Raw genomic sequence first — 23,956 nt, 5'->3', positions numbered from 1 at the left:
AATGGACAATATACCACATAATATTGAAGTTAAGACAGAAGCCTTCATTATGTAACTTCGAAATTCAGATGGAGCTATAGGCACCATTACAAAACTCCAGAAAACAAAAAAATTATATTATTGAATAGATTTTTCATTGTAAAACAGAAGTTGTAAAACTGACTATATAATAATGAAACTAATATGATAATGAACCTGAAATCGAAATATTAATTCAATCTTAACGTATTTATTGCGTGCGTGCCTAAGTAGTTCAATAAAATTCTAATATTCTAATAATAAATTCAATAAATTCCAAAAGTAAAAAACCCATAGATATAGTTTTAAAACAATTTTTATTTTTTTTATCAATTTTGATCTTTTTTTTTGTTTATGCTTTATTAGGTAATTAAATTAATTATTAATATACATTTAGTTAAGATGCCCGACAAAAAATTAGTGTGGCTGCATTATATATGTGAGTGTGTATCGGTACTATTATCCTGGATCTATGTGGGTGTTGAAGTGTTGCTTGAATATTATTTTTCTTGGGTGTCGTCTTAAAAACGTGGACGTGAGAGTTTGTTGTAAATTCATATCTGCAATACTACTCCCAAGCTGGACTTATCTATGGCTATCCACTATAAATTATTGCTATTGTAATCGTTGTTTAATTGTTGTCTGCCGTCGTCAGTATTGAATCCTTCCCCTTTTCGATCACCTTCCAATCCCCATTCCCCGGAAAAAAGTTCGCTAAGCTAACTAAAGGACCCGGAGAGCATTGTGAGAAAATCTCAGGGTATAAACAGAGGCATACACCAATAATAAAAAAAAAGCAGGGGAGTTATTTTAGAAATAACTATGGAAAGGTGGAGAAAGTGGGGAGTTTGCTCACAATGCCACTGTGCAAGATCGCACTCATATGCTATACACCTATGTCTGTACACAAATATGTATCGTTATATTATATATAATAAGGCAAATATGACGAGGGTCGAGTTTGAAAAACGTTTCAATGAAAACTTCCTTTTTACACGGTACTTTTCGTTATTATTAGGGAGAGTGTACAATTGCAGTGGGTTTCACAAACGGGAACTACATCTAATCGTTAAATCATTAAGTAAAATCCAATCAAACATAAATACAAAGCCAATAATTAGGTAAGCCGCTGTCGCTACAGCCCTTCACAATTACAAATTTACAATTTTCGGATTAAGTACTTTAGGGAGTGAGAGTGAAACGCACTGCCAGAACTTTGTAATGTATTGTCACAGAAACCAGTCATTAAAGGCGAACAAAATCGTTAAGTACTTAAGTTTAAGATTAGGTCATTTACAAAACCATGTGTCAAGTGTTTGTTTATGTAATGAATATCAGGATGGGTCGATAACAACAATAGAAATATTAAATCCGTTAACATGCTCTTTTATCTATAAAAAAAACATATAATTTTAAAATATCCTAAAAATCGTTTCCTACATGGGTTGGATTGTAAGCTTTTCTTGAATCATTCTTTTGATCGACCGAACCTAATGTACTTCGTGATAAGCGTTTTGTTGTTGTTAAAGTTTCCCTTTCGTTGAAATAAAAAAAAAATGTTCCTTTTTGGTCGTCTTGTCTTTTAAGCTTCCGCTTCGCCGTTCAGTTCCGTCTCCGCCGAGTCCTCGCCCTGATCTACGGCCGAATCCCCGCCTGGCCCGCCGCCCGCTGTGCGTCAGGGGAGCAACAGGGGCCGGAAGTAGGCCCGACAGAAGATGGTCGAGGCCGAGGGCGGCAGATCCTGGTTGCGGTAGTACATATTGCACTCCCGCTCCGTTAGCTTGTCGAAGACGGCCGCATACTCCCGATGGAATGTGGCCAGGTCGACGTTGGCCCTCCCCATGGCGGTTAGAGCCAGGAAGAGGATGTCCCGGTAGAAGGAGTGCGATCGCTCCACCCCGTTGCTCTTCAGCTTGTGCCGCTCGTTGGCCAGGCGCTTCAGGGGAGTCCCCAGATCGTTGCACCTGATGGCCGAGATGATTTGCTGAATGACACTGAAAAAAATGAGGCTATCAATCTGAATCGTAGCCGAAACCACTCAATATTAACTTCTTGCTGAGCTGCGCCTGGTCGGTGAGCAAGGCCTTGATGAGCGGGCTCGTCGGCTGCGTCTCCCTGTACAGGATGTACATGGGCGGGCCACTGGCCTCGCTGTGCAGGCTCAGGTTGTCCCACAGGCACTGGATGTGCACCGTCTTCATCTTGCTGAGCGGATCCATGGGCTCCTTGTCGCTCTACAAGTGAAATATTATTAAAGGATACCGTCTGGAGTTAACCAACAACCCACCGGCACTGGCAGACATAGCTCCGGCAGGTGCGTCTTGCTCTCGATTCGCTCCATAAGCCACAGCAGGTTCCAGTAGATGATCGGATGCTCCTCGACAAACTCCGGTTTGATCAGCGCCGCATCGCCCTCCTGGGTGAGTATGTTCTCCAACTCCTTGCGCAGCACCAGCGGATTCAGATACGGCACCGTCACACTAGACTTTTTCGCCGGCTGCTCCTTGGCCTGCTCGTCCTCGGGCTCGGCTTGCCGCTCGATCTGGACGCTGAGGAAGGGCACGGTGAGCTTGTTGCACGCGTGGCAGGTGGTGTTCAAATTCGAGTCCTCTGCCGTCCAGCCGCTCATGATCTCCTCGTCGTAGACCAGGACGGAGCAGTTGTGGCACTGCGAACAGGTCGTCAGTTGGATGAGCACGTCGCAGTCGCGATCTGTGGTGCTCTGAAAGGAGTTTCAATTTATGACGACCGTGTCAACCCATCACATCTCATCCACTTACCTCTCCAATGGGACTGTAGAGGTTGTCGGGCAGCGCGGGAAAGGCGTGCATGTGAAGGGCCCCGCTGGAGGTGTTCTCGCCCAGGGGCACAAGATTGTTGTAGCTGGATTTTCGCGACTCGCTGAGCCTGCCCCACGGATCCAGGTCGCTGGAGACGCGTCTCAACTTTCCCTCCTCGTGGACTGCCGCATCGTGCTCCTCCTGCTCGGCCTGCTGGTGATGGTGGTGCGAGTGGTGGTGGGTATGCTGATGCGGATGATGGCCGTTGTTGGTCTTGGTCGGCGTCGAATTGGCCGAGATGACGCCCTTGATCTCGTCGAACTTCTTGGTCAGCGAGTTGGCTGCGTACTTGATGCTGCTCAGGCTACCTTGGATCAGCTCGTTTGATTTCTTGCCCGTCAGGCTGGGGCTGTTTTGTAGTCGTTGTCACAAACAAACATCAGTGATTAGTTACGACAAAAGCATAGATGGTACCAAGTGGTAGTACACAAATGGGAGACAATTGGTCAACGTAAAAAAAACAACTATGAAGTGGAACCATTAGCAGGTGAATCAGAACATGAATCAACGATGTGTCAGGTTCTTGAAAACTGCTGTTGGTCTTTCTTTAAATGGTGATGCGGTGCTTTGTGGATGGCTTTTCCTTTTCTATGACATGTATACTATACAGTTTCGTGTTAGTGTTCAATATTTATGAGTGGCTTTTGTCAAACCTTGAATTGCCCGCCACCAACGGAGTTTTGAGGGGACTTTAAACCATAACCATAACCATAACCAAAACCAAAGGCAAAACTCTGCTCTGTAAGACAGCTTTTCGAGTTATGGAACTTATGTGGAACACAATGAAAACCAAAAGTTAGGATACAGTATTGTCTTGAGGGGTTATACGCAGCTGGGATTTTCATAAAATCTAATTTTTGTTTTTATATTTTATACTTATTTACATCTGACACATAGATACATATATATATCAATATCTGATATATAAAAATTGGCACTATAATTTTCAATCTCAAATCTATCTCAAATCCGTGTTTCTAAAGTCGGTTATCTCACTTTTCAAGTTTTTAGACAGTCTACTTGGATATATTCGCCAGGTAATGAACCGAGGAATTTATTTTGAATATAATAGAGAATATTTGACACAAAAAACGAATTCTCGTTTTTAAAGTTGGATCATTATTTAAAAAATATGTACTGATTTAAATCCTTTGTTTGTTACATGACTTTATATTTTCTTTAAAATAAATAAAAAATTGTTTCTTTGGGATATTCCAAATTGACAAAAACGAGATCACCGCAAAGCACTTATTTTTCGAAGCAGTTTTTTGCAACGCCTTCAGAAGGGAAGTGAGTATTTTAACATGATAGCATGATATTATCTTTTATATATTTTATAAGTAAATAAAAACTGTCATGTTCTCTTAATCTCAAATGTAAGATTTCTTTGTAAGAAAATTGTAAAAATGCAGTATTTTTCAGTCGCGCAACTGCGTACAACCCCTTAATGTGTGCTGCCGCTTTTCACATTTCATGTGGATTGCATGTGGAACTTGTTCAGAACTTCGAAAAACTTTTGAAAATATGTTTACAACAAACAGTGGGATCAGGAATAGATATTTAAAGAGTAGTTTAAGCGAGAATCTCTTATATATAAACCAAAACCAAAGGATACAAATTCATAAAATTGAAAACCCTGATCCGTGTGGACTCCATTGAATCCCGTGTGAAGAGCAGCATGCACGCATCAGTTTATGTAAATATCGTGTTTGTGTTCTTGTTTTTTTAGGGTTTTAAAAGATCGTCTAAAGAAGGCCTCCACTTACCTTATGCTCGATATATTTTCTATAATATTGGCGGGCAATTTCAAGTCTTTCTTAAGGGACAATCGTGCGGGTGAATAACGTCTAAGATATAATTATATATTTATATATAAATATGCAATAAATCATAAAACAAATGTGGCTAAAACGATGGAGTGGGGGGCTGGAAGGGGGCACAATCAGGGCTATCCTTGTTGTCCTTGTCAGGGCACAATTCCGAGGACAACAACAAGAATAGTCCCGGACATGGCCAGGAAATGGGAATAAAACCAAAGAATAAAAATAGGATGAAGAAATCTGCCGGCTGCTGTGCTTGGAGGTGGAATGCTTGTGGATCGAGTGTGAGATGAATAAAAGGGAAGGGAAGAAGTGGAGCAGAAGAAGAGCTAGGAGGATGGGGCTTGGAAGGCCGAAGTTACCCGAACGTGAACTTCAGCGAGGAGCCGATATTGGCCAGGCTGTGAGTCACTCCGCTGCTGGCCACCGGCATCGTCTCCGACCGGTGCATGCTCTTCCCGATCTGCGTCGACTCGTCGAAGGTGGCGCTCCGCTGTCCCCGGAACAGGATCGGCTTGTCGCTGTAGATGCTGCTATCCATTTGGGTGTGCGATGACGTCTCCACCGCCGGCTGGGTCTGCTGCGTGGGCGTGCCACTGGAGCCAGACTCCTCCTCGTTGAGGGCGCCCAGAGGATCGTTTTGGGTGACGGGCGTCCGCGGCGAAATTCTAGAGGATGAAACATGGATTATAAAGAGGAATGGCTGCAAAGTGTTGCACGGTTGGTACTCACTTGGTTGGACTCTGCACCCGCTGCCGTGCCCGCTGGGCGGCCACGTGCTCATCCACCTCGTCCTCCTCTCCGTCGTCATCGTCCTCCTCGTCCGCCTCGTAGTCGCCGCCGCCGGCATACTGACGGCCGTCGGAGCCCAGCTGCTTCTGCGGAGTGCTCGGCGAGGCTGGGGTGTATTCATCCTCATCCTCGTCCTCGTCGTCACCGCCACCTATGCTCATGATCTGCTTGCGGGGCTGTTGCTGCTGCAGGGCCTTGGTCAGGATCTCCGTGTCCCCGCCATAGGTGGGAGTGTTGGGGGCACTCGGTTCGCCGGCGATCAGTAGTCCGGCGCTGTTCACCACATCCTCCGTGGGCAGGGAGTCATTGTTGCCCCCTGTCACCGTCTGGCGGACAATGCTGCCTAGTTTGTTGCGCAATCGGTCAAATGCCGCAAAGTCCAGGAGGCCATGACCGCCACCGCCCCCCTCGCCGGACGAGGAGGCCAAGCTGCTTCGCGACTGCCCGTCCACTGTCTCCAGAGTGCTGAGATTCTGGTCCTGGGAGGCACTCAGGGATTTGTTCACCTTGGCGGCCGCGCGACGTTTGCCGGCTCGCCGGAATTGGGCCGCTCCCATTACCACGTTCTTAATGCGGTTCCAGCGGATCTGGCTAAGCGTGGTGCTGTCGCTCGGCCACTGCGACTCCAGAACACAGCGGTTGTAGAAGCCGTAGGTCAGGGCATTGGCCTGCACGCCGGACCGCTTCATCAGATAGTGGAGGCGCACGGCCAGCACCGGCAGGTTGTGGATGCCGCAGAGCTGCATCATGATCCGGTAGCAGAACTCGTCGCAGGTGATCTTGAGGCGACTGGCTCGCACCAGCACGTCGTAGGCGGCGCGCAGGATGTCCGGCTCCTTGCCCGAGTGCCGCGTATCCAGCACCATCGAGGGCAGAATGAGGAAGTACAGCGAGTAGCAGGTGGCCAGCAGGTACTTGGACCAGGCCTCCGGATGCTGTTGGCACCGCGAGGCCATCTTCTGGGAGAGCTTGATCTCGTGCTTGGTGCGCCTGGCAATCGGCGAGCCCGGCGACAGCGAGGCGTTCAGCTGCATCTGCAGGAACTTCGAGAGCGCCGTCTTCTTGTTCGTGCTCTGCAGCAGCTCCGGCTGCAGGGTGAAGTTCTCGTAGTTGTAGGTCGACGACCCGCCCGCCGGCGCGGCACTGTCCGGCGGAAATATGTACTTTGTCCGCTCGCTGTTCTGGCCCGTGTCCCAGTCCACCAAATGCAGCTGGGCGGGCGTCTCGTCGTAGTTGCCCACCTTCTCGGCGCACTCGTCGAAGAAGCTCAGTCCGTGATCGCCGTCGGAGACGAACGAGCGCTCCTCGATGAACCGAATGAACATCTGGGTTTTCATCAGCAGCTCGAAGAACTTGAGGTGTGACTGGAAAGGAACAAATTTGATGAGCTTTGATTAGTTACTCTATTTGGGACTGGATGGGAAGGCCAAGCTCACCTTATCGCGGGATCTCAGAAAGGCCTTCAGCTGGAACAGGGCACTTGGGTCCGTGGCACCCACGGAGGGCGCCTTGGAGATGGGCACCAGGAAGTCCCGATAGCCGCGCAATATACTGGCCATAAAGAGCAGAAAGGCCTCCTGAATGCGCTGCTCCAGGACCAGTTCTCGCTTTCGCTTCCGTATGTCCCGATCCAGGCTATTGGTGGAGTCATAGCTGATGGGCTTGGCGTTCTCCAGCTCCGTAAGCGTTTGCCTTAGCAGGCGGGCGGCTCTTTTGGGCAGCAGCTTGGGTGACAAGTGGCGCTGCGATTCGCACAACTAAAGACAACAAATTCCATTTAGAAAGGAATTAAGGTCCTTTGCAAGGACGCCTTAAAACTCACGCTTATGTTATTCGTATCCAAGTCGATGCAGGTGACGTCTGTGGGCGGCTCGTAGAGGTCGAAGAAACGCGAGTCCACGCCAATCAAATAAGGCAACGGGGCATGTAAGACCTCCGCCAAGCCCAGCGGACAAAGGGGTATGTAAGGACACTGCCACTTGAAGGGAAACAGCAGGGAGACAATGGCCTCGGCCACGGCTGTCAGGGTGGCGGGTCTGCAAAAGGCAATTAAAAATCCATTAAATTATTAAGAAGGCTAATAGCTAATAGTAGACCCCAGCCCACCTCAGGGAGTGGATGAGTATCTTCTGTTCGGTGAGGGCCAGCAGGAGGACGTGCAGGCAGTTGTCAGTGCCCAGATTCTGGAGCAGAATGTGGAAGCCGGCACCGCTCCTTGGCAGCGGCGAGTCCTCCGGCTGGGTGAGCAGGATGCGGTCGTTCGACTCGCTGGACAACTGCAGGTGAATGCTCGGCGCCGGGAACGGGACTTCGTCCAGAAGCTGCGTAATGTAGCGCTCCACGGGAATGGGTATGTTCCCACACAAGACCATCCGCTGCAAGGATTAAAAGTATCAGTTAGAATGATTGGGGGATTCGAAGTCAGAAAGGAACCCACATGGAGGTATTTAAGCCACTTGTCGAAGGTGTCGCCGAAGGGATGGTGGGACAGCAGGCAGATTGCCTTGATCATGTGCAGGGAGTGCTGCTGGGCGAACTCCTCGTCCCAGCCCAGAAGCTCCTTTTGTTCAGCCGACAATTGCGATTCACTGGAAAAGGCGTCATAAGGATCATAAAGATTCATAAAGCGTCCGGGAGACTCACTCGTAATCCTCGTAGAACGTTAGCGCCGAGCCGTAGACCTTGTAGGTGCCATCGTTCACCGTGAGCACAAACGTACTGAAGACCGGACTGATCGGCTTGCGCTTCTCCGTGCCGCGGACGTGCGGCCACGCCTCCAGCGAGGCGCCCATCGGCAGGCAGAAGAGCGGCACGCTGGGGCAGAGGTTCAGCGGGAAATCGTTGTGGTCGACGGTGGGGTAACGCAGTAGGATCTCCGGCTTGTAGCTGATGTGCTTCGGCCGGTACATGGACTTCTTGTAGCACAAGTAGACGTCGCTGCCCACGTAGCCCTTGTTCAGGGTCTTGTAGATCAGGCAGAAGGCGTGCGGCGCCCGTTCCCCCTTGCTCTGGACGATGACGCACAGTTCGGTGACCACCAGCTCGTTGCAGGGCATGTCCGCCCGGGCCCGGCGGTACGTGAGGAAGGTCTTGGCCGACGAGTTGTTCACATTGGCCACCCGGCCGCCAGGGGTTTCGGCCACAACCTCCGCATCGGACATGATCCGCTCGTGGCCATCGTATAGGACGCCTGGAAGGTACAGTATTCGAGTTAAAAATATACACTACTCTAACAAGAGATAGTCATCGGACTGGTTTTCCGATAAAAACGTTTTTAAATAAATCTACCAACGACATTGACGGGATCTACTTGATTTATATTAATTATAGTTTCTCGAGTTTATCAAGTTACGTGTCGAGACTTCAAACGCTATCTCCCAAGCCCGTAGAGCTTTCGTTTGATTGATGGGATCTTCGACATTAAACAAACTTTCCAAACAAATCGGGAAGGAAGTTCGAAAATCTTACAACTTGGGTTGCTTCCCAACCCAACCCACTTTACACTGACACCCACCTATATCCACCAGCGGTGGCCGATCCTTTCCACGGCGGAAATAAATGTAGCACTCCGTGGTCCTCACCGATCCGTGGTTCAGATTGGCCGGCAGGCCGGTGGGCGTGTGTGCGAGTAGCTCGTAGCCCTCGGGGATCTCCTCGCCCAGGAGCGGGAAGAAGACGCCTATGTCTGTGATGGGCTCTATGGTGTTGGCCGCTCGCAGTCGGCCCGAGTCGTTGAAGATGTTCTCCTGCAGCAGCTGCGGTTGCTCCGGCATGCCGGCGACCACAAAGTAGTCGGCGATGCGCTTCTCCTCCATGGCGGCGCTGGTTGCTCCTCAACTGCAAAAGGGAAAAGACACCAATAAGCTCGAGTCTTGAGTGGTTAATGCCCGGGAATGTGGCAGAAAACTTGGATAGCAGATAAGATAACACCCACAAGCGCGGTCACAGTGAAACCAGTTCGGGCTGTTCCCAATCCACTTTTAATTAACTTCCTTCAGTTATCTGCAGTCCCCGGGGCAAAGTCAATGCAGCTTGGCGAAGTGTTGACTCGGTAAATGGGCTTCTTTCTCTTGTATTTTCGAGTTTCCTCACATAATTGTAACTCCTGTCAGTTCGATCTCCGATAAGGTTAGGGCCACACTCGGCCGTTAGATAGTGTGACCACTCCCAAAGTAAAGTTATTTTAGGGAATACCCCTTTTGTGTTTGCTCATCGTTTTTGGGGTGATAGGCCCCCAGGAATGCCATTTCTTGGAAACCAAATAAGAGTATCTCTTTGCTGTTTTTATTTGTGGTTGATAACTGATTGCTGAAATATGAGCTGAGGGGTATTTTGTTTGTTTTCAAGTGAAGCATGAAGAAAAATGCAAGGAAATTTACAAAAATGTACAACTTCAGCAAACATGGATGTTTGAAAGCTTCTTAGCTGGAGGAGTCTTTATTTAAAGAATAATCTTAAGAATAAGATTGAAAAATGTATATATTTTTGTGCGAGTATTTTTTGCACTTGAGACAAGGATATGAGGATAGATCCTCTTAAACAGGGTCCTCTGAATTCCTTTAATAGATCCTCTTTATTTCTTTAAAAAACAGGGCCCTCGAACCTTAAACAAATCCATTGCTACCCATATACTTCGCACGAGAATCTACTGTATTTAGGGTTAAAATTAATAGTATTTTCTCCTAAATAACCCTAAGTAATAGCACTAACCATACAGCATATAGACAACCCATTTCATACAACGAAAATGGACGCGAAAATTTCTTGCTACAGGCCCCAGCAGGCCCCAGAGCGGATTTCTTACGCTCTCTTACGCTCATCGTTCGTTCATCTTACGCTCATTCTCGCAATAAATGTTTTCTGTTTCTCAGTCTCTAAACGGAGCGCGATGAAGAAGGTTGGCCTGCGCTTCGGTTGATCTTTGTATGTATGCGTGTCACACATTCACATACATGGGTGTATGTGTGCGTGCGATTTCGTTTCGAAGCCAGCGCACAAAATTTTGATTTTTCTTACTTTTAAGGCTTGCTACCCTAACAAAATTCGGGTATTCGTTATTTGATGAAATGACGAAAGAAATTATATTATTTTTTATATTATATTTTTTTATTATTTCAGCATACATTTTTAATTTATTTAGGAATAAGATTAAGTGTTAGTAGTAAAATGTTTTCTGTATATATATTTTTACGAATCATTAAAAATCAATATACTGAGAAAGTGTCAGAGTATATTTCGGTCGGAGTCACTTAAAGCGCCGTTTGCTTTTAAGTTTTTGTTGTTCTGCAAGAGGCTTGTGCATGCCTACTCTAACGATGGAATGATTTTTAGGGGAGGGTGAAGACACGAAAACAGCTGATGGACTTGTTTACCTTTTTTGTTTACAATTTTTCAGGCACTTGTTATTATTTTGGGTTATTGTGAGATTTAATTAAATTATTGTCGTTAATTTAATAATTTCCTTATATATATTTCCTTATATATAATAACTTTAAAAAGTAATTTAATTCTTCACCCGTCTTCACCCTCCCCTAAAAATCATTCCATCGTTAGAGTAGGCATGCACAAGCCTCTTGCAGAACAACAAAAACTTAAAAGCAAACGGCGCTTTAAGTGACTCCGACCGAAATATACTCTGACACTTTCTCAGTATATTGATTTTTAATGATTCGTAAAAATATATATACAGAAAACATTTTACTACTAACACTTAATCTTATTCCTAAATAAATTAAAAATGTATGCTGAAATAATAAAAAAATATAATATAAAAAATAATATAATTTCTTTCGTCATTTCATCAAATAACGAATACCCGAATTTTGTTAGGGTAGCAAGCCTTAAAAGTAAGAAAAATCAAAATTTTGTGCGCTGGCTTCGAAACGAAATCGCACGCACACATACACCCATGTATGTGAATGTGTGACACGCATACATACAAAGATCAACCGAAGCGCAGGCCAACCTTCTTCATCGCGCTCCGTTTAGAGACTGAGAAACAGAAAACATTTATTGCGAGAATGAGCGTAAGATGAACGAACGATGAGCGTAAGAGAGCGTAAGAAATCCGCTCTGGGGCCTGCTGGGGCCTGTCGCAAGAAATTTTCGCGTCCATTTTCGTTGTATGAAATGGGTTGTCTATATGCTGTATGGTTAGTGGTAATAGATAAACATTCCCCAAGTAGTTTGGCATCCTCGTTAGTCGGTGCCCACTGTATTATCTGAACGGAAGCTCCCGCATGGCGCAAATTCTTTGTTTACATTGCCCAGCGATGGAATCCGAATTTGGTGCGACTCTGATTGGACTTTGTGGCTGGCTTTTGTGTATTATGTATGTATTTCTGTTATGCTTTATTAGCAGCAACAAAACAACAATAACAACAAAAAACAAGTTCCGCACGATGATTCAACTTCATCCGCTTCCGCTCCCCAACAACAATTGATGTTTCTTTTGGTTTTGTGTTGTTTTTGTTTACAGGAATTTCCGCTTTTAACGACCACGGCCGAACCATATTTTTTTTTTTCGCATGTCGTAGTAGTAGTATGTCTTACAGCACTCTTGATGATCCTTCGGCCGGACGGAGAGTGGGAGGAGGTGAGGTGGTTGGACCTTCACTTCGTCTCTTTTTTTTTTGTTGTTCGCCTTGGATTGCAATTGTCACTTTTCCTTTGCCACTCTTCTTCTTTGCTTTACACTACGTTAATTTCCACACACGACACACACACACACATCGCAGTCTCAGGTCGGGCTACTTGAGAGTTTTCATTTACATCATTTTTGTTGCAATTGCATTGTCGTTTTGTTTTTACCAACTTCTCTTATTCCGCGACGCCTTTCGGTTGGCTCGATGCGCTGCTTTTGTGCTTCCAATATACTAATCTAGATACAAAAGTATGGCCAAAAAGCGTAAAATAAGAATGTTAACTGGCCAGTGTGTGTGTGTGTGTGTGTGTGTCAGAGTTGCCAAAATTTCTGCACGTTGTTTGGTTCGAATGCGATCCGCGACTCATCAAACTTCTAGCTCTAAGCACTGCACGCACGCAACACGAGCAATTGATTTCAAAGTCGGCTGGCTGCACTGATTGCAGCTATTAACGGTTATTGGCGGACAGGTTGCAGGTCACTCGCCATGCAAAGTTCAACACACAAACACATATTCACAAGTGGGTGGCAACTCCGTTCCAGGCCTCCCAGCTGATGGCCGATATATCGATGGTCAATGCCAACTATCGCTCGAAGCTTTTTTAAACGGCTAATAATTTGGTTTTAGATTGCGGAAAATATGATGTATTGGTTATTACAAATACAATTTTTTAAACGAATAAGTTTTTACGCTTCAAAAAAAGTATTGGGCTAACATTTTTTAAAACGTACTTTTACAACATTCAAAATATCAAAATAAAGAAAATATTGGGTACTATAACCAGAACCGTGAATAGTTTCCTATCAGGATTGAAAAATGCATATATAAAGTAAGAAAATAATAAAAATATGAAAATAATTTACTCAAATTCGAGGTGGAAATATTAGATTTGTTTGTGAATCGATATTATTTTTTAATCGATTAATTAAACAACATCTTCAAGGTCAGTTACCATCCCTATTACCAGAGGTAAACAAAAATGGAAACGCAAGCGAAAACCAAACGCTCATTTAAAAAGCCATTTGCTTTTGCCAAAAACTGTGCATATCGCCCTCTTAGGCAGATCAGCAACTTGGAACGGAACTTAAAGTTGCCCGCTGACAGGCCCACGTGTAAGCAGACAAAATCAAACATTCAAATTCAAGGTAGAAAATGTTTAATGGTTTTGCAGACTTCACGCTCAATGCACCGCCCTCGCTCGTGCCGGCCAAGAAATACTCAGACATCAGCGGTCTGCCTGCCCCATACGCCGATCCACATACCAAGCTGAGATTTGCCAACGCCGACGAATATGCATCCATGCAGCACATGCCCTCAGACATCATCAACGGCTACCTCACCGTTCGCGGCTACACGAGTGCCGTGGGATAATCAGTATAGGAATATGTATGTCCTATACTAGATATTCCCACTCTCCAGATTGCGCCGCTCGAGGTTCTACTGGAGGTTTCCCAGTCCAAAACAACCCATTCATAGACTAATTACGGACCAGCTGACCTTACTTTTACTCGGATTGCGTGCGAGTTTGTTGTTTTCAATAGCTTTTGAACTGCTTCCTGGCTAGAACAGTGCGTTTAGCAAATGCTAAGGAGTATTGCACTGATCGTAGCTATACTTGAGCTTCGAAGCAATAGTTATAAAGTTATAAAAGTATAGTTATAAAATACATTTTTAATCAAGGGGTAATATAGGGGGTTTTCCATAACGAATGTCTTGAAAAATGCACGAGATTTTATTATATAATGAAATAGGTTCGCTTAAAATGTAAAATAAAATTCCAACAATATTTTTTACAAACTAAACAGGCCGGAATAATAACACAAGTCTTCGGAAACATAAGAGCTTGAGCCCAGAAGGAAACTTAAAACTTTAAGTATACAAATATTAAGTAAATGTTCTCGTCTTGAATATAGTTAATGGATTTTTATTTAAGGACATTTATAAATGTTTTACAATCTATATATCTGGCATTATCCGTAGGTATCATTCGAAGTATCAGTTAATGTGTGGTTTTTTCTTTAACTGCCAACAGAAGTATCAAAGCAAGTTTCTAAAACTTTCAATAGTTACTGCGGCATCTCTCCCCCAACATACTCTACTATCTGTCTCTTTCGTCTGTGTGCTTTCTATTTAATTCGAGCCTGCTCCTCCAAGCGGTAAGCAATTAGTTTAAGAGGCAGCCGGACTAGGGGTCTGGGAGTTCCTCTTGTGTTTTGTATTCTATTCAGATTTTAGGTTTTGTGTGGCAGTTGACGCAGGATTGTTGTGTATACCTCTACCTCGCGATGCTAGCCAGCCTGGTTGATTGGCCGGCTAATACTGTTCGGCTGCGTGAGCATCTGCAGGTCGGACCGAAAGCTCCTGGGAAGCCCCGATATATCCAGCTGATACTTCAGCACCACCATGGTGGCCAACGTTTTTAGTGTGGGCTCGAAGTCGAGCACATGCAGATCGCTGTAATCAATCAAAACCACGCTGGATGCAGCTGCTCCACCCGCCACAGCCGCCGCCGCCACCACTGCTGCTGCAGCGTCCTGAGTGGGCGTGGTTGTTGTAGAGGAATTAGCTATAGGGGTTGCTCCAGTCCGGGGACTGGTACCTCCGAATAGAAACATCTTAGTGCCCATTACAATGGCGCACTGTCGTCTCCGCGCCGTTGGCGCCTTTCCATTGCCTCGAACCAGATTCCACAGCTTGGTCCGCGGATCAAAGGTGTACAGATCGTTGAAGTGCTTATCCAACAAGCCGTTGTATCCACCAAACACATATATAAGCTTATTGTAGACAAACATACTATGGCTCCGTCTGCCCACGGGCACCTTCCCCGCTGTAAACGGACGATGCCAGACCTTTGTCTTCATGTCGAGGTAGACGATTTCATGGCAGTAGGTCTCCTCCTGGCTGTGATAGGGACTGTGCTTGTCCCCGCGACCGCCAAAGATGTACATACGCTCCTGCTCGTAGGCCACAGCGGCATGGAAGTCTCTGTAACTGGGAGGCACTCCAAAGGTTTGAACATAACGCCACTCCATGGTGTCCAGATTCAGGGAGTGAACATCGCTGCTGAACTCGTTGATCTCATCAACGAATCCGCCGAATATGAACATGCAGTTGCCAATGACACAGGCCGAGTGGCCGTCGCGTGCTCCTGGCAGGCAGCCTGTGACTGGGGGTCTGGACCACTGGGCCGTCTTGGGATCGAAACAGTAGAGGGCATTGCACAGATTCTCATCGTTGCGACCGCCCCAGATGTATATCTTCTCCTTGTAGGCCACCACCGTGTGACCGTAGCGCTGGAAGGGCACTAGAGGATACTTTAAAGGTTGCCCCTCCTCGTCGCACTGTTGGGGCACCAAAGACCACCGCATCGTGTGGGCATTCAGGACGTGGACATCAATGGGCTCATTGTACCGATAATCGTATCCCGTACAGTATCCACCGAAACTATAGATGAAATCGCCCACGCCCACCGCAGCATGATTGACCCGCTGAGGGCCGCCGTCCAGGTGCACTGTCCACAGCATTGATTTCGTCCAGATTTCGACTGAAAGCGAAACAAGATAACCAGAAACCAATAAATCACCAAAAAAATACATTAGGCACACAAAAAAAACTCACACAAAGAAAAAAAAGCTGCTGCTTCAGTTGCTCTTGTTTTTTCCTGCTATCGCTCTGCTACTGCTGCTTTCGGAGAGGTGCGATCGCCCGAAGGCCACGGCTCAGGTAAGTTGCAGGTGCAAAGGCGGCAGCCGTTAAAGCTAATTGCCAGTCGCCAATTGCCTATTGCCTATTGTATTTGCTTTAGCTTCTGCCCAACTGATGTTGGTGCTAGCGACGGTCGGTCGCCGATAACATGCCCTCTGTCAGCTGGAAATCTGAAATCTCACGCTTTGCCCGCCACATTTTGAATTTGTGCGATTATTTGTATTTACTTAAAACCCCACCCCGTCCACCTATTTTTTAACAAACTAGTTAAATATTTGCACGGCTGTTTCTACGTTTTGCTTTGAACACAAACATAACTAACATTAATAATTAGTTAGCCTTAACATTTTTTAATTTTGTTACATTTTCAGGTTTGAAAAAAAAAGATTGAAGGATGACCATCAAGGATTATTTTTATTAAATGTTTCATTTGATTTATTGTTTTTTATAAGCCAAGTTTCAGTTTTAAAATGGTTTGGTAAATTATTTTTTTTATTACCTTATATTAAACAAGAAAGCAAAGCTAACTTCGGGCGGAGCCGAAGTTTATATACCCTTGCAGTTAAAACCGGATATAGTTTATATACAAACATCGGATATAGTTGGCCGATCCTTATGAGAATAGGAATATATAATCCAATTTATTACAATACAAAATCTAAAAAAAGTCCCAAACTTCTATCTTCAAAAATACGAAAGTTGATATTTCTACCAAATACCATTTCCGATCGTTCAGTTATATGGCAGCTATTGGATATAGTCGGCCGATCCTAATGAAATTTGGTAGGTCGGATCATCTGACCAAATATATAATCTGTACCAAGTTCCAGCTTTCTATCTTCAAAAACACGAAAGTTGGGTCATTTCCGATCAATCAGTTATATGGCAGCTATAGGATATAGTCTGCCGATCCTTATGAAATTTGGCATGTCGTAATGTTTTGCCAAAAATAGCTCTCATGTCAAATTTGAACTCTCTAACTCTAAAAACACCAAAGTTATACCATTTCCGATCAATCAGTTATATGGCAGCTATAGGATATAGTCGGCCGATCCGGGCCGTTCCGACTTATATACTGCGTGCAAAGGAAAGAAGGGTGTGTGCAAAGTTTCAAAACGATAGCTTAAAAACTGAGAGACTAGTTTGCGTAGAAACAGACAGACGGACAGACAGACGGACAGACAGACGGACAGACAGACGGACAGACAGACGGACAGACAGACGGACAGACGGACAGACGGACATGCTCATATCAACTCAGGAGGTGATCCTGATCAAGAATATATATACTTTATAGGGTCTGAGATGTCTCCTTCACTGCGTTGCACACTTTTGACCAAAATTATAATACCCTCTGCAAGGGTATAAAAACATAAGCTATTATTTTTTACTACTAATTTTAATTTAAAAAGCTTTGTGATATGTATAAAAGCCAAATCGCAACCAACATCAAGGAGGCCTTAATGACATTCCAACCTGAACATAATGAACATAATACAGAGTAATACATTATTACTTTGTACATTTTATAAATAAATGAGTTCGTAAAATTGCAAATAAAACAATAAAACAAAGGGAAACTTTAAGAAAAAACCAATTTGTAAAGAGTAATATTTATTAAGGTTTTTAATTTTATAATCATATTTTTTTACTTACAAATAAAAGTAAATACTACACCTACAGAATAGTGAACTTCGAGGAGCCAACAACTTGTAAAATTATTTCAGAATCTGTCGCTTATGAACTGAGGGAAATCATTAAGACAATCCAAACTGAAAAAGTATAGTTCATAATTTTTTAAATTTTAATTTTTTTTTTAATTTTAATTTCTTATTTTTTGAAATAAAAGGATATACGAGATCTGCAATATTGGAAACTTAAATTAGCTAACAACATGAAGGATACCGAGTAAGGTACCAGGTTTCTGATGTTATAAACATAATCCAAACTGAAAAAAAGTATTTTTTATAATTTTTTTTTTATTTTAATTTATTAACATTTTGTATACTTACAAATAAAAGTAAATACGAGACCCGCAAAATGGTGAAATTGAAAGAGACATAAAACTGCTGTGCCAGGCGATAATCCATCGCTAACATGGAGGATACCGAATAAGGTAACCAGGTTTCTAATGTAACAAAAATATTTCAAACTGAAAAAAAATATTTTTGATTATTATTTTTAATTTTAATTTGTTAACATTTTGTATACTTACAAATAAAAGTAAATACGAGACCCGCACAATGGTGAAATTGAAGGAGACATAAAACTGCTATGCCAGGCGATAATCCATCGCTATTAACATGGAGGATATAGAGTAAGGTACCAGGTTTCTGATGTTATAAACATAATCCAAACTGAAAAAAAGTATTTTTTATAATTTTTTTTATTTTAATTTATTAACATTTTGTATACCTACAAAAACAACATGGAGGATATTGAGTAAGATACCAGGTTTCTGATGTTATAAACATATTTTAAACTGAAAAAAAATATTTTTGATTATTGTTTTTAATTTTAATTTTAAAAAAGGCCTGGCCTGTGCCATGCGAATATCTATCGCTAACTAACTGCATGAAGGATTAAGGTTCCAAGTGTCAGTATCCTTTGCTTATGAACTTATTATATTTTTATAAAAGTATATGAGTTGTATGAGTTTATAAAAGATTTCAGATAATAAAAAATAACTAATACTTACGAATAAAATGAGGAAATCAGATAAATGAAGTTATAGAAAAACAGCAAGAGGCACCAGGTTTTGAGCTTAAAGAAAACTATAAATGAAATTATTATTGATGTGGAATATTGTGGTAGTTAGCACTCACAACACAAAGCAACAGTTGCGGAATCAGGATCGGGATAGCAATTGTTCTTTTGACATCAGAAAAAAGGGGAATAATTATATATCATAAAATATATTCAAATCCAGATACTTGCAAAAAAAAAATTAATTAAAGAATTGATGAACCGTTTTAAGCCGTTGATTAACCGTTAATTAAGATCTTCAAAAGGCTCCATTGTAATTCGGCTAAAGATAAAAGAAATTTTTTACTTTAAAAAGGAAAACAAATTTAGTACTTACGAAAATAAAATAAGAATAAATTATAATGTCTTAAAATGTGAAATAGTGGTACGAATACTAGAAACAAAAAATTTTGAATTTCTAAATAAAAAAATACATTTTTTTTTTAAATCACAATAAATTTTTTTAATTTCTTTTAGACTTTTTCTTAATGTATTTTACCTTCCGGAATTTCAAACTTTTTACTAGGACTGCACACGACCGAGGTCAGAAGGAAACTGAAAATCGAAGCCGTCGGAGCCTCAATTTGTAGCCCTGGGAAGCTGTCGTAGCCTACTCAGATATGATTTGTTTTAAATCTCAAACATGGTTGCTATGTTTTTATGTGTTGAGAATTTGATTTTAAAAGACAGAAACATCGATGTTTGTAGATATGCAAAATCTTCAATGCATCATCCCCTGTTCTGGTTTTGTTTCAAATAATAGAAAAATTAGCGGCTTTGAATAACAAGCTCTTGCTTTTGGCTATAGAAAAAAATTCACTTGATAGAAAGATTTAACTAAAAAAAAAATTTAGAAAGATATCATTATTTAATTTAAAAAAATTTTAATTTAAAAAAAATCTAAAGTGTTTTGTTGTTAATGAGATACGTTATCCTTTAGCCTGTATTAAACTAATGGCATTATATATTTTTATACAAAATATCGTCCTTTTTGAATATTTACCGTTGACCAATAGCGATTCACGCAGTGCTTCCGATATTAATCGATAAAAAAACAATTGGTAAGGTTGTGATCACTAACCAAACTGTCCTGCAAGCCGGCGTCTTTTTTTTCATGTTCCAAACAAACCACTGCCAAGGTGATAGACAAAGCATTTAAAGAAACAATCTGCAATCGGCAGATTGAGAAAATTGTACTATAGCTGAATGTTTTGGTAGACTGAGTGGCCAAGATGTGCCCCGAACTTTTATTTTTCGCCGTGGGACTGGCGTTTTGCCATGGAAGTGCGATCATGGCTGCACAAGAAACGGATACGGTTTACCTGTCACCGGGAACATCCATTGATATGGCAGCCAATTTATATGGGTCCAAGACGCTTCGAACCTACTGCTACCCTGGCGAAAAGAACTCGGTACTGGGCCTGTTCGAAACTGTTGAATTTGTGCTGAACATCGCCAACGACGAATACACAGAATATGGCGGCAAGTCCCCAGAGGAAGTCCTTGAGCACTACAACGAGCAGAAGTCGCTGTTTAGCTTGACCCTGTTCTCTCAGAAGCGAAAGAAGATTCCATTGGCCCCGTACGAGCAGCAGTGCATAGGCGTGGCCTCGAGGGAGCCGTATAATGTAACCCTATACTACCGTCAAGTGGACTTGATGCGCTTGCTGCAGCTAAGTATTGGAATTTTGATCTTCTGGAGCAGCCGTCGTTTGGCCAAGAATGCGGTATTCTATTACCTAGCTGGTGGTTCCATGGGCATCTTTGCCTCTATTCTGATCATCATTTTCCTGGCTTCGAAACTCTTTCCGCGGCGCCCGATGATGTACGGCGTTTTGATTGGCGGCTGGACCATTGGCTTTTATGTAATCAAGCAGCTGGTGGACAACATGAGAGTGATACTCCTCACCTACAGGGACTACGTGGTTTGGTATTTGGTCATAACAGGACTGATCTCGTTTCTGGTGAGTACTTGGAGTTTTTTGTACACTTGGGACCTAATTGTGTTTGTTTTTGCGCAGATTTGCTATCGTTTTGGGCCACCAAAGAACCCCCGGTCACAGAACATTATCATGTGGGTGCTTCAGGCCCTTGGCGGCGCTCTGATATACTTTAGCAGCTGGCACACCAGAGTTACGATTTTCGTAATGGTGGTGACTTTTGTGGCCCATTACTTTCCCCCATCGTGGATCGCCTACGCTGTTAGGATGTACCGACTTCGTTTTCCGCCCAAGATGAGATTCCTGACCCAGGAGGAATACTACCAGCAAACCGTCAACGAGACGGCCAAGTCCCTTTCGGAGCTGCGCCAGTTTGTCAACAGTCCGGAATGCAAACAGTGGAGCGTCATTGCAAACCTTCGCAATCCCATGCGCTTCGCCTCGTTTGCCAATGGAGCCCCGCACCTGTTTGACGAGGAGATAGATGACTACTCAAGGGCCATCGAGGAGTCCATGGAGCAGGTTGCCGAAGAGGAGGCGGAGGAGTTTGTCCAGTGCAGTATGTACTATCGGCCGCCGGCAGAGCGGCATTCGTCCGAGAACCGGGATCGCGACCGGGCGAGTGCTCAAATGCCAATCCACAGCCGACACTACGAGGCCCAGGCAAACGATGATATCAGCACGGACGAGGAAGAGGACAACAACGAGTATGTGGACCAAGACGACTCGGACTAATCTAAGACACCATTGGGCCCCCAAGAGATGCGTGGGGCCGGTCCATCTTTAACCGGGGGGCAAAAATGCCAAATACGTAAAACGTTATAGACTCGTAGGGTAACAGGGACTTGCAGAGCTCACTGGCCGACCGACTGGAAGCTCTTCACCTACTTTCATCCAGCATCAACTCTCGAAAACGGCAGCAGGTCTGTTCATCACTCTCATAGTTGTACATTTTAAACGGCACTTAATCTGCACAACTATACAACTCATCAGACCCAATGGCTTCACTTGAGGACTAAAACCAATATAATTTTCGTTCATTTTTCCGTTTGTTTTGTAAAAACTTTATTGTTCCATACAGTACTTATCTCGAAAACTTATTTTGACTTTAAGATCTCTTTGACAATTAAACCATCAAATCATAATTACATCACTAAACGCATATTCCTGTAATCCGTTCAAGTTCATTTCATTGTAAATGTTTGTGTAAAACAAAAAAAAGATTTAAACAACTAGTAGAAATAAATTAAAACTATTTAATATTCGGCGAAAATTTTAATTATTTTTAAATGTCATTTATCAACAAATACTCTACAAATTTTGAACCATGATCAAGATGGTTCAAAATATTTGTAGAATCTAAAACGCACGCTTCCCCAAGATACCAAGTAATGTAAATACGGAGGCTCTGCATAAATGTATATAAATATTTAGGAGATAGCTTGAAGAAATAAATATATGTTTTAATATTTTATAAAATGTCTGTGCTGGGAAGTATCTTTTATTTTCCATTATCTTGAAAGCCATTATTCCCACTGTTTCTATCCCTTTCACATTGGCGTGGCACAGTCGATGGGCATCCACTGGCACTGCTCCGACGGGGGTGTGTGCATCTGGCCCGGCAGCATCTTCACCAAACGCCGATCGGAGTCCCTTTTTTCGGCGACGCACATGGTGAGATCACGTTGCCGGAAGATCAGAGCGTCGCCCACGTAGCTTATGCTCCAGGAACTGGTGGACGAGCTGGGGCTGCCGGACCGAAGGGCAGCCACACGGTTGTCCTCGGTGGGATCCACGAAGTAGTACCACTTGAAGAGCTCCCCGCGGAGAGTGAAAGCCGGCCTGCCAGAGTTCTGATCCTGGACAAAGGCGCGAATCAAACCGGCGCTGTCTGTATAATTCTTCTCGTGCCAAGCAAAGACCTGCCTGCCGTTCAGCCCGTAGTTCCATTCGTCGGTGATGGCGGTGTATATGTACTCGCGATCGGAGCGACTCACCAGGCAGAAGCCTTGCGGGTTGAAGAGCAGGCCCAGAACTGATGGCAACGCACTTTGCATCGCTTCCACCCGCCGCTGCAGGTCCGGAGTCACACTGGCGTACATGTAGTGCGTGCGTATCTTGCTGGCCATGTGGGCCATGCTGAACAGGAAGTCTGCGTTGCTGTCGTGGAGGGCTTGATATCTCCAGAACAGCGCCAACTCCGCCTCGACCATCATCTTGAAGCTGACTTCATCGCGATCCGCATAGATCTGTTCAAACTGTCGCACCAACTGCACCAGGGGCCGGTGGAAGTAGATGTCGTCGACGGTTCTGACCAGGATATCCCGCACCAAAGCTGGCTCAATACTGGCTGCTATGTATATGCTGTACGACTGAATACTCTCCTCGGCGTTCAGCAAGTTTGCCAATCGCTGAACCATCAGAGTGCGCAGATGACGCCTCACCTCCTGCTGCAATTCGCAAGCCGTTCGACCAGTGGATCCACTGGTGCACTGCATCTCATCGCGGACGAAGTTGCCCAGTTGGACGTACAGCCCTTTAACTTTGTCCGTATCCTCGGTGAAGTCGGAACGGATGGCACCCCAGATGCTCTGGAACACCTGGAGTTTGTCTCCACGATTGGCCCCACGCCGGAGGACGCCCTGCGAAAAGATGTAAGGATCGTATGAAGATTCGCCTAGAAGGTGAAAATGCAAACTCACCTGAACGCCATCGAATTCCGGTTCTAGGGGCAGTTTCTCGCTAAAAGCCAGCGATATAGGAATGAGGAGGAACAGCAGCAGGTGCATCATGACCGGAGATTGTGGGCCAACTGATCGGTAAGAGCAACAATTCTAACACTCTCGTTGCACAAAAAGTTATCAGCTTGATTCTGGTGGGGTCACTGGTAAGTCGATCTTGATTTGCTTGGCCTGGTTATCATTATCGTTCGTGTTTTCCGCCAGCGATCGTTTATGCCCCAGCATAGCCACCGATTGAATGCGCTGCGTCAGTTGCTCCATTTGACCGAGACCGGGAAATTCATTTCGATTAACATTTCTGATTCTGACTTTTCCCCTGAGTCGACGGCGATCGCGGGGATCCCTTTGCGGTTGGGGCACCGCAAATCGCCAGTAGATCTCCTCCAGCTCTTCCAGAGTTACATTCTTCTCGTTGGGTATATAGACCTCCCTCTGTACAAAGTATTCCCCAATTATTTTGGTTGAGTAAACCCCTAAGTTTCTTACTTTTTTGAGCAGCTCCAAAATATCATCGCGTGTCAGATCTTCTTCCATTTCAAAAAGTAAACAAATGATGGCACTATCGTGTGTTCTAGAGAAAGTACTATCGCAGGTATACATACATAGGTATGTGGAAGTGTGGCAATTATTTCGATACTTTTCTCCTAGATCCTAGATGAGATAAATTGAATTATTTTATCCTATTTTAACCTTGTTCTCCAAAATTAGATT

At 44.0% G+C, this 23,956-nt stretch overlaps 6 protein-coding genes and 1 long non-coding RNA gene across 18 annotated transcripts; 2 read left to right on the top strand and 5 right to left on the bottom strand.

The window, feature by feature from the left end:
* Positions 1-1,006: 1,006 nt before the first annotated feature.
* On the bottom strand, positions 1,007-12,618 carry Crag (DENN domain-containing protein Crag). Of its 7 annotated transcripts, XM_070276587.1 has the most exons (15): positions 12,281-12,618; positions 12,023-12,219; positions 8,985-9,307; positions 8,114-8,660; positions 7,908-8,058; positions 7,577-7,845; positions 7,293-7,506; positions 6,907-7,227; positions 5,411-6,834; positions 5,041-5,346; positions 4,625-4,705; positions 2,799-3,207; positions 2,306-2,740; positions 2,068-2,250; positions 1,007-2,012 (listed from the first exon to the last, which is right to left on the bottom strand). In XM_070276587.1, exons 3-15 carry the CDS (start codon positions 9,283-9,285, stop codon positions 1,542-1,544), a joined length of 5,112 nt encoding a protein of 1,703 aa, XP_070132688.1. In that variant the 5' UTR covers positions 9,286-9,307; positions 12,023-12,219; positions 12,281-12,618; the 3' UTR covers positions 1,007-1,541. The 7 variants fall into 7 exon arrangements, with proteins under 7 accessions (XP_070132688.1, XP_070132690.1, XP_070132691.1 ...); XM_070276589.1 differs by lacking the exon at positions 12,023-12,219; XM_070276590.1 differs by lacking the exon at positions 12,023-12,219 and having other exon boundaries at positions 12,285-12,618.
* A 441-nt stretch (positions 12,619-13,059) lies between these two features.
* LOC108120162 (INO80 complex subunit C) lies at positions 13,060-13,916 on the top strand. The gene is made up of 2 exons (XM_017233700.3): positions 13,060-13,226; positions 13,286-13,916. The coding sequence occupies exons 1-2, from the start codon at positions 13,094-13,096 to the stop codon at positions 13,483-13,485; spliced, it is 333 nt and encodes a 110-aa protein (XP_017089189.1). The 5' UTR covers positions 13,060-13,093; the 3' UTR covers positions 13,486-13,916.
* Positions 13,917-14,022: 106 nt separating this feature from the next.
* LOC108120161 (kelch domain-containing protein 3) lies at positions 14,023-15,956 on the bottom strand. Its single transcript, XM_017233699.3, has 2 exons — positions 15,733-15,956; positions 14,023-15,658 (listed from the first exon to the last, which is right to left on the bottom strand). The coding sequence occupies exon 2, from the start codon at positions 15,636-15,638 to the stop codon at positions 14,403-14,405; it is 1,236 nt and encodes a 411-aa protein (XP_017089188.2). The 5' UTR covers positions 15,639-15,658; positions 15,733-15,956; the 3' UTR covers positions 14,023-14,402.
* A 1,638-nt stretch (positions 15,957-17,594) lies between these two features.
* On the bottom strand, positions 17,595-19,223 carry LOC122321962 (uncharacterized). 6 transcript variants are annotated; one of them, XR_011441761.1, is made up of 8 exons: positions 19,064-19,221; positions 18,902-18,982; positions 18,645-18,847; positions 18,518-18,593; positions 18,239-18,301; positions 18,035-18,176; positions 17,832-17,971; positions 17,598-17,767 (listed from the first exon to the last, which is right to left on the bottom strand). It is a non-coding gene; the product is annotated as an uncharacterized lncRNA (long non-coding RNA). The 6 variants fall into 6 exon arrangements; XR_011441762.1 differs by having other exon boundaries at positions 17,599-17,767; positions 18,902-18,958; positions 19,064-19,220; XR_006246378.2 differs by having other exon boundaries at positions 17,595-17,767; positions 18,518-18,582; positions 18,902-19,223.
* A 418-nt stretch (positions 19,224-19,641) lies between these two features.
* Nemp (Nuclear envelope integral membrane protein) lies at positions 19,642-21,766 on the top strand. Its single transcript, XM_017233694.3, has 2 exons — positions 19,642-20,528; positions 20,586-21,766. The coding sequence occupies exons 1-2, from the start codon at positions 19,797-19,799 to the stop codon at positions 21,237-21,239; spliced, it is 1,386 nt and encodes a 461-aa protein (XP_017089183.2). The 5' UTR covers positions 19,642-19,796; the 3' UTR covers positions 21,240-21,766.
* A 221-nt stretch (positions 21,767-21,987) lies between these two features.
* On the bottom strand, positions 21,988-23,335 carry LOC108120159 (uncharacterized). The gene is made up of 2 exons (XM_017233697.3): positions 23,207-23,335; positions 21,988-23,146 (listed from the first exon to the last, which is right to left on the bottom strand). The coding sequence occupies exons 1-2, from the start codon at positions 23,294-23,296 to the stop codon at positions 22,055-22,057; spliced, it is 1,182 nt and encodes a 393-aa protein (XP_017089186.2). The 5' UTR covers positions 23,297-23,335; the 3' UTR covers positions 21,988-22,054.
* A 30-nt stretch (positions 23,336-23,365) lies between these two features.
* Positions 23,366-23,779, bottom strand: LOC108120160 (uncharacterized). The gene is made up of 2 exons (XM_017233698.2): positions 23,732-23,779; positions 23,366-23,677 (listed from the first exon to the last, which is right to left on the bottom strand). Exons 1-2 carry the CDS (start codon positions 23,777-23,779, stop codon positions 23,366-23,368), a joined length of 360 nt encoding a protein of 119 aa, XP_017089187.2.
* Between the last annotated feature and the right edge of the window lie 177 nt (positions 23,780-23,956).

This window comes from Drosophila bipectinata, chromosome XR (assembly GCF_030179905.1).
Source record: "Drosophila bipectinata strain 14024-0381.07 chromosome XR, DbipHiC1v2, whole genome shotgun sequence".
NCBI classification, from domain to species: Eukaryota; Metazoa; Arthropoda; class Insecta; order Diptera; family Drosophilidae; genus Drosophila; species Drosophila bipectinata.
The sequence above is the reverse complement of the archived record's forward strand: the minus strand, read 5'-3'. Positions and strand labels throughout refer to the sequence as shown.

Coding starts and splice junctions, on each gene's coding strand:
- LOC108120160 (XM_017233698.2), bottom strand. CDS start 23,779: ATGGAAGAAGATCTGACACGCGATGATATTTTGGAGCTGCTCAAAAAA. Junction 23,678..23,731: donor TTTTGGAGCTGCTCAAAAAA/GTAAGAAACTTA, acceptor TACTTTGTACAG/AGGGAGGTCTATATACCCAA.
- LOC108120161 (XM_017233699.3), bottom strand. CDS start 15,638: ATGCTGTGGACAGTGCACCTGGACGGCGGCCCTCAGCGGGTCAATCAT.
- Nemp (XM_017233694.3), top strand. CDS start 19,797: ATGTGCCCCGAACTTTTATTTTTCGCCGTGGGACTGGCGTTTTGCCAT. Junction 20,529..20,585: donor CAGGACTGATCTCGTTTCTG/GTGAGTACTTGG, acceptor GTTTTTGCGCAG/ATTTGCTATCGTTTTGGGCC.
- LOC108120159 (XM_017233697.3), bottom strand. CDS start 23,296: ATGATGCACCTGCTGCTGTTCCTCCTCATTCCTATATCGCTGGCTTTT. Junction 23,147..23,206: donor CGGAATTCGATGGCGTTCAG/GTGAGTTTGCAT, acceptor ATCTTTTCGCAG/GGCGTCCTCCGGCGTGGGGC.
- Crag (XM_070276587.1), bottom strand. CDS start 9,285: ATGGAGGAGAAGCGCATCGCCGACTACTTTGTGGTCGCCGGCATGCCG. Junction 6,835..6,906: donor TTCTGAGATCCCGCGATAAG/GTGAGCTTGGCC, acceptor GTTCCTTTCCAG/TCACACCTCAAGTTCTTCGA. Junction 2,251..2,305: donor AGCTATGTCTGCCAGTGCCG/GTGGGTTGTTGG, acceptor TCACTTGTAGAG/CGACAAGGAGCCCATGGATC.
- LOC108120162 (XM_017233700.3), top strand. CDS start 13,094: ATGGAAACGCAAGCGAAAACCAAACGCTCATTTAAAAAGCCATTTGCT. Junction 13,227..13,285: donor GCCCGCTGACAGGCCCACGT/GTAAGCAGACAA, acceptor ATGGTTTTGCAG/ACTTCACGCTCAATGCACCG.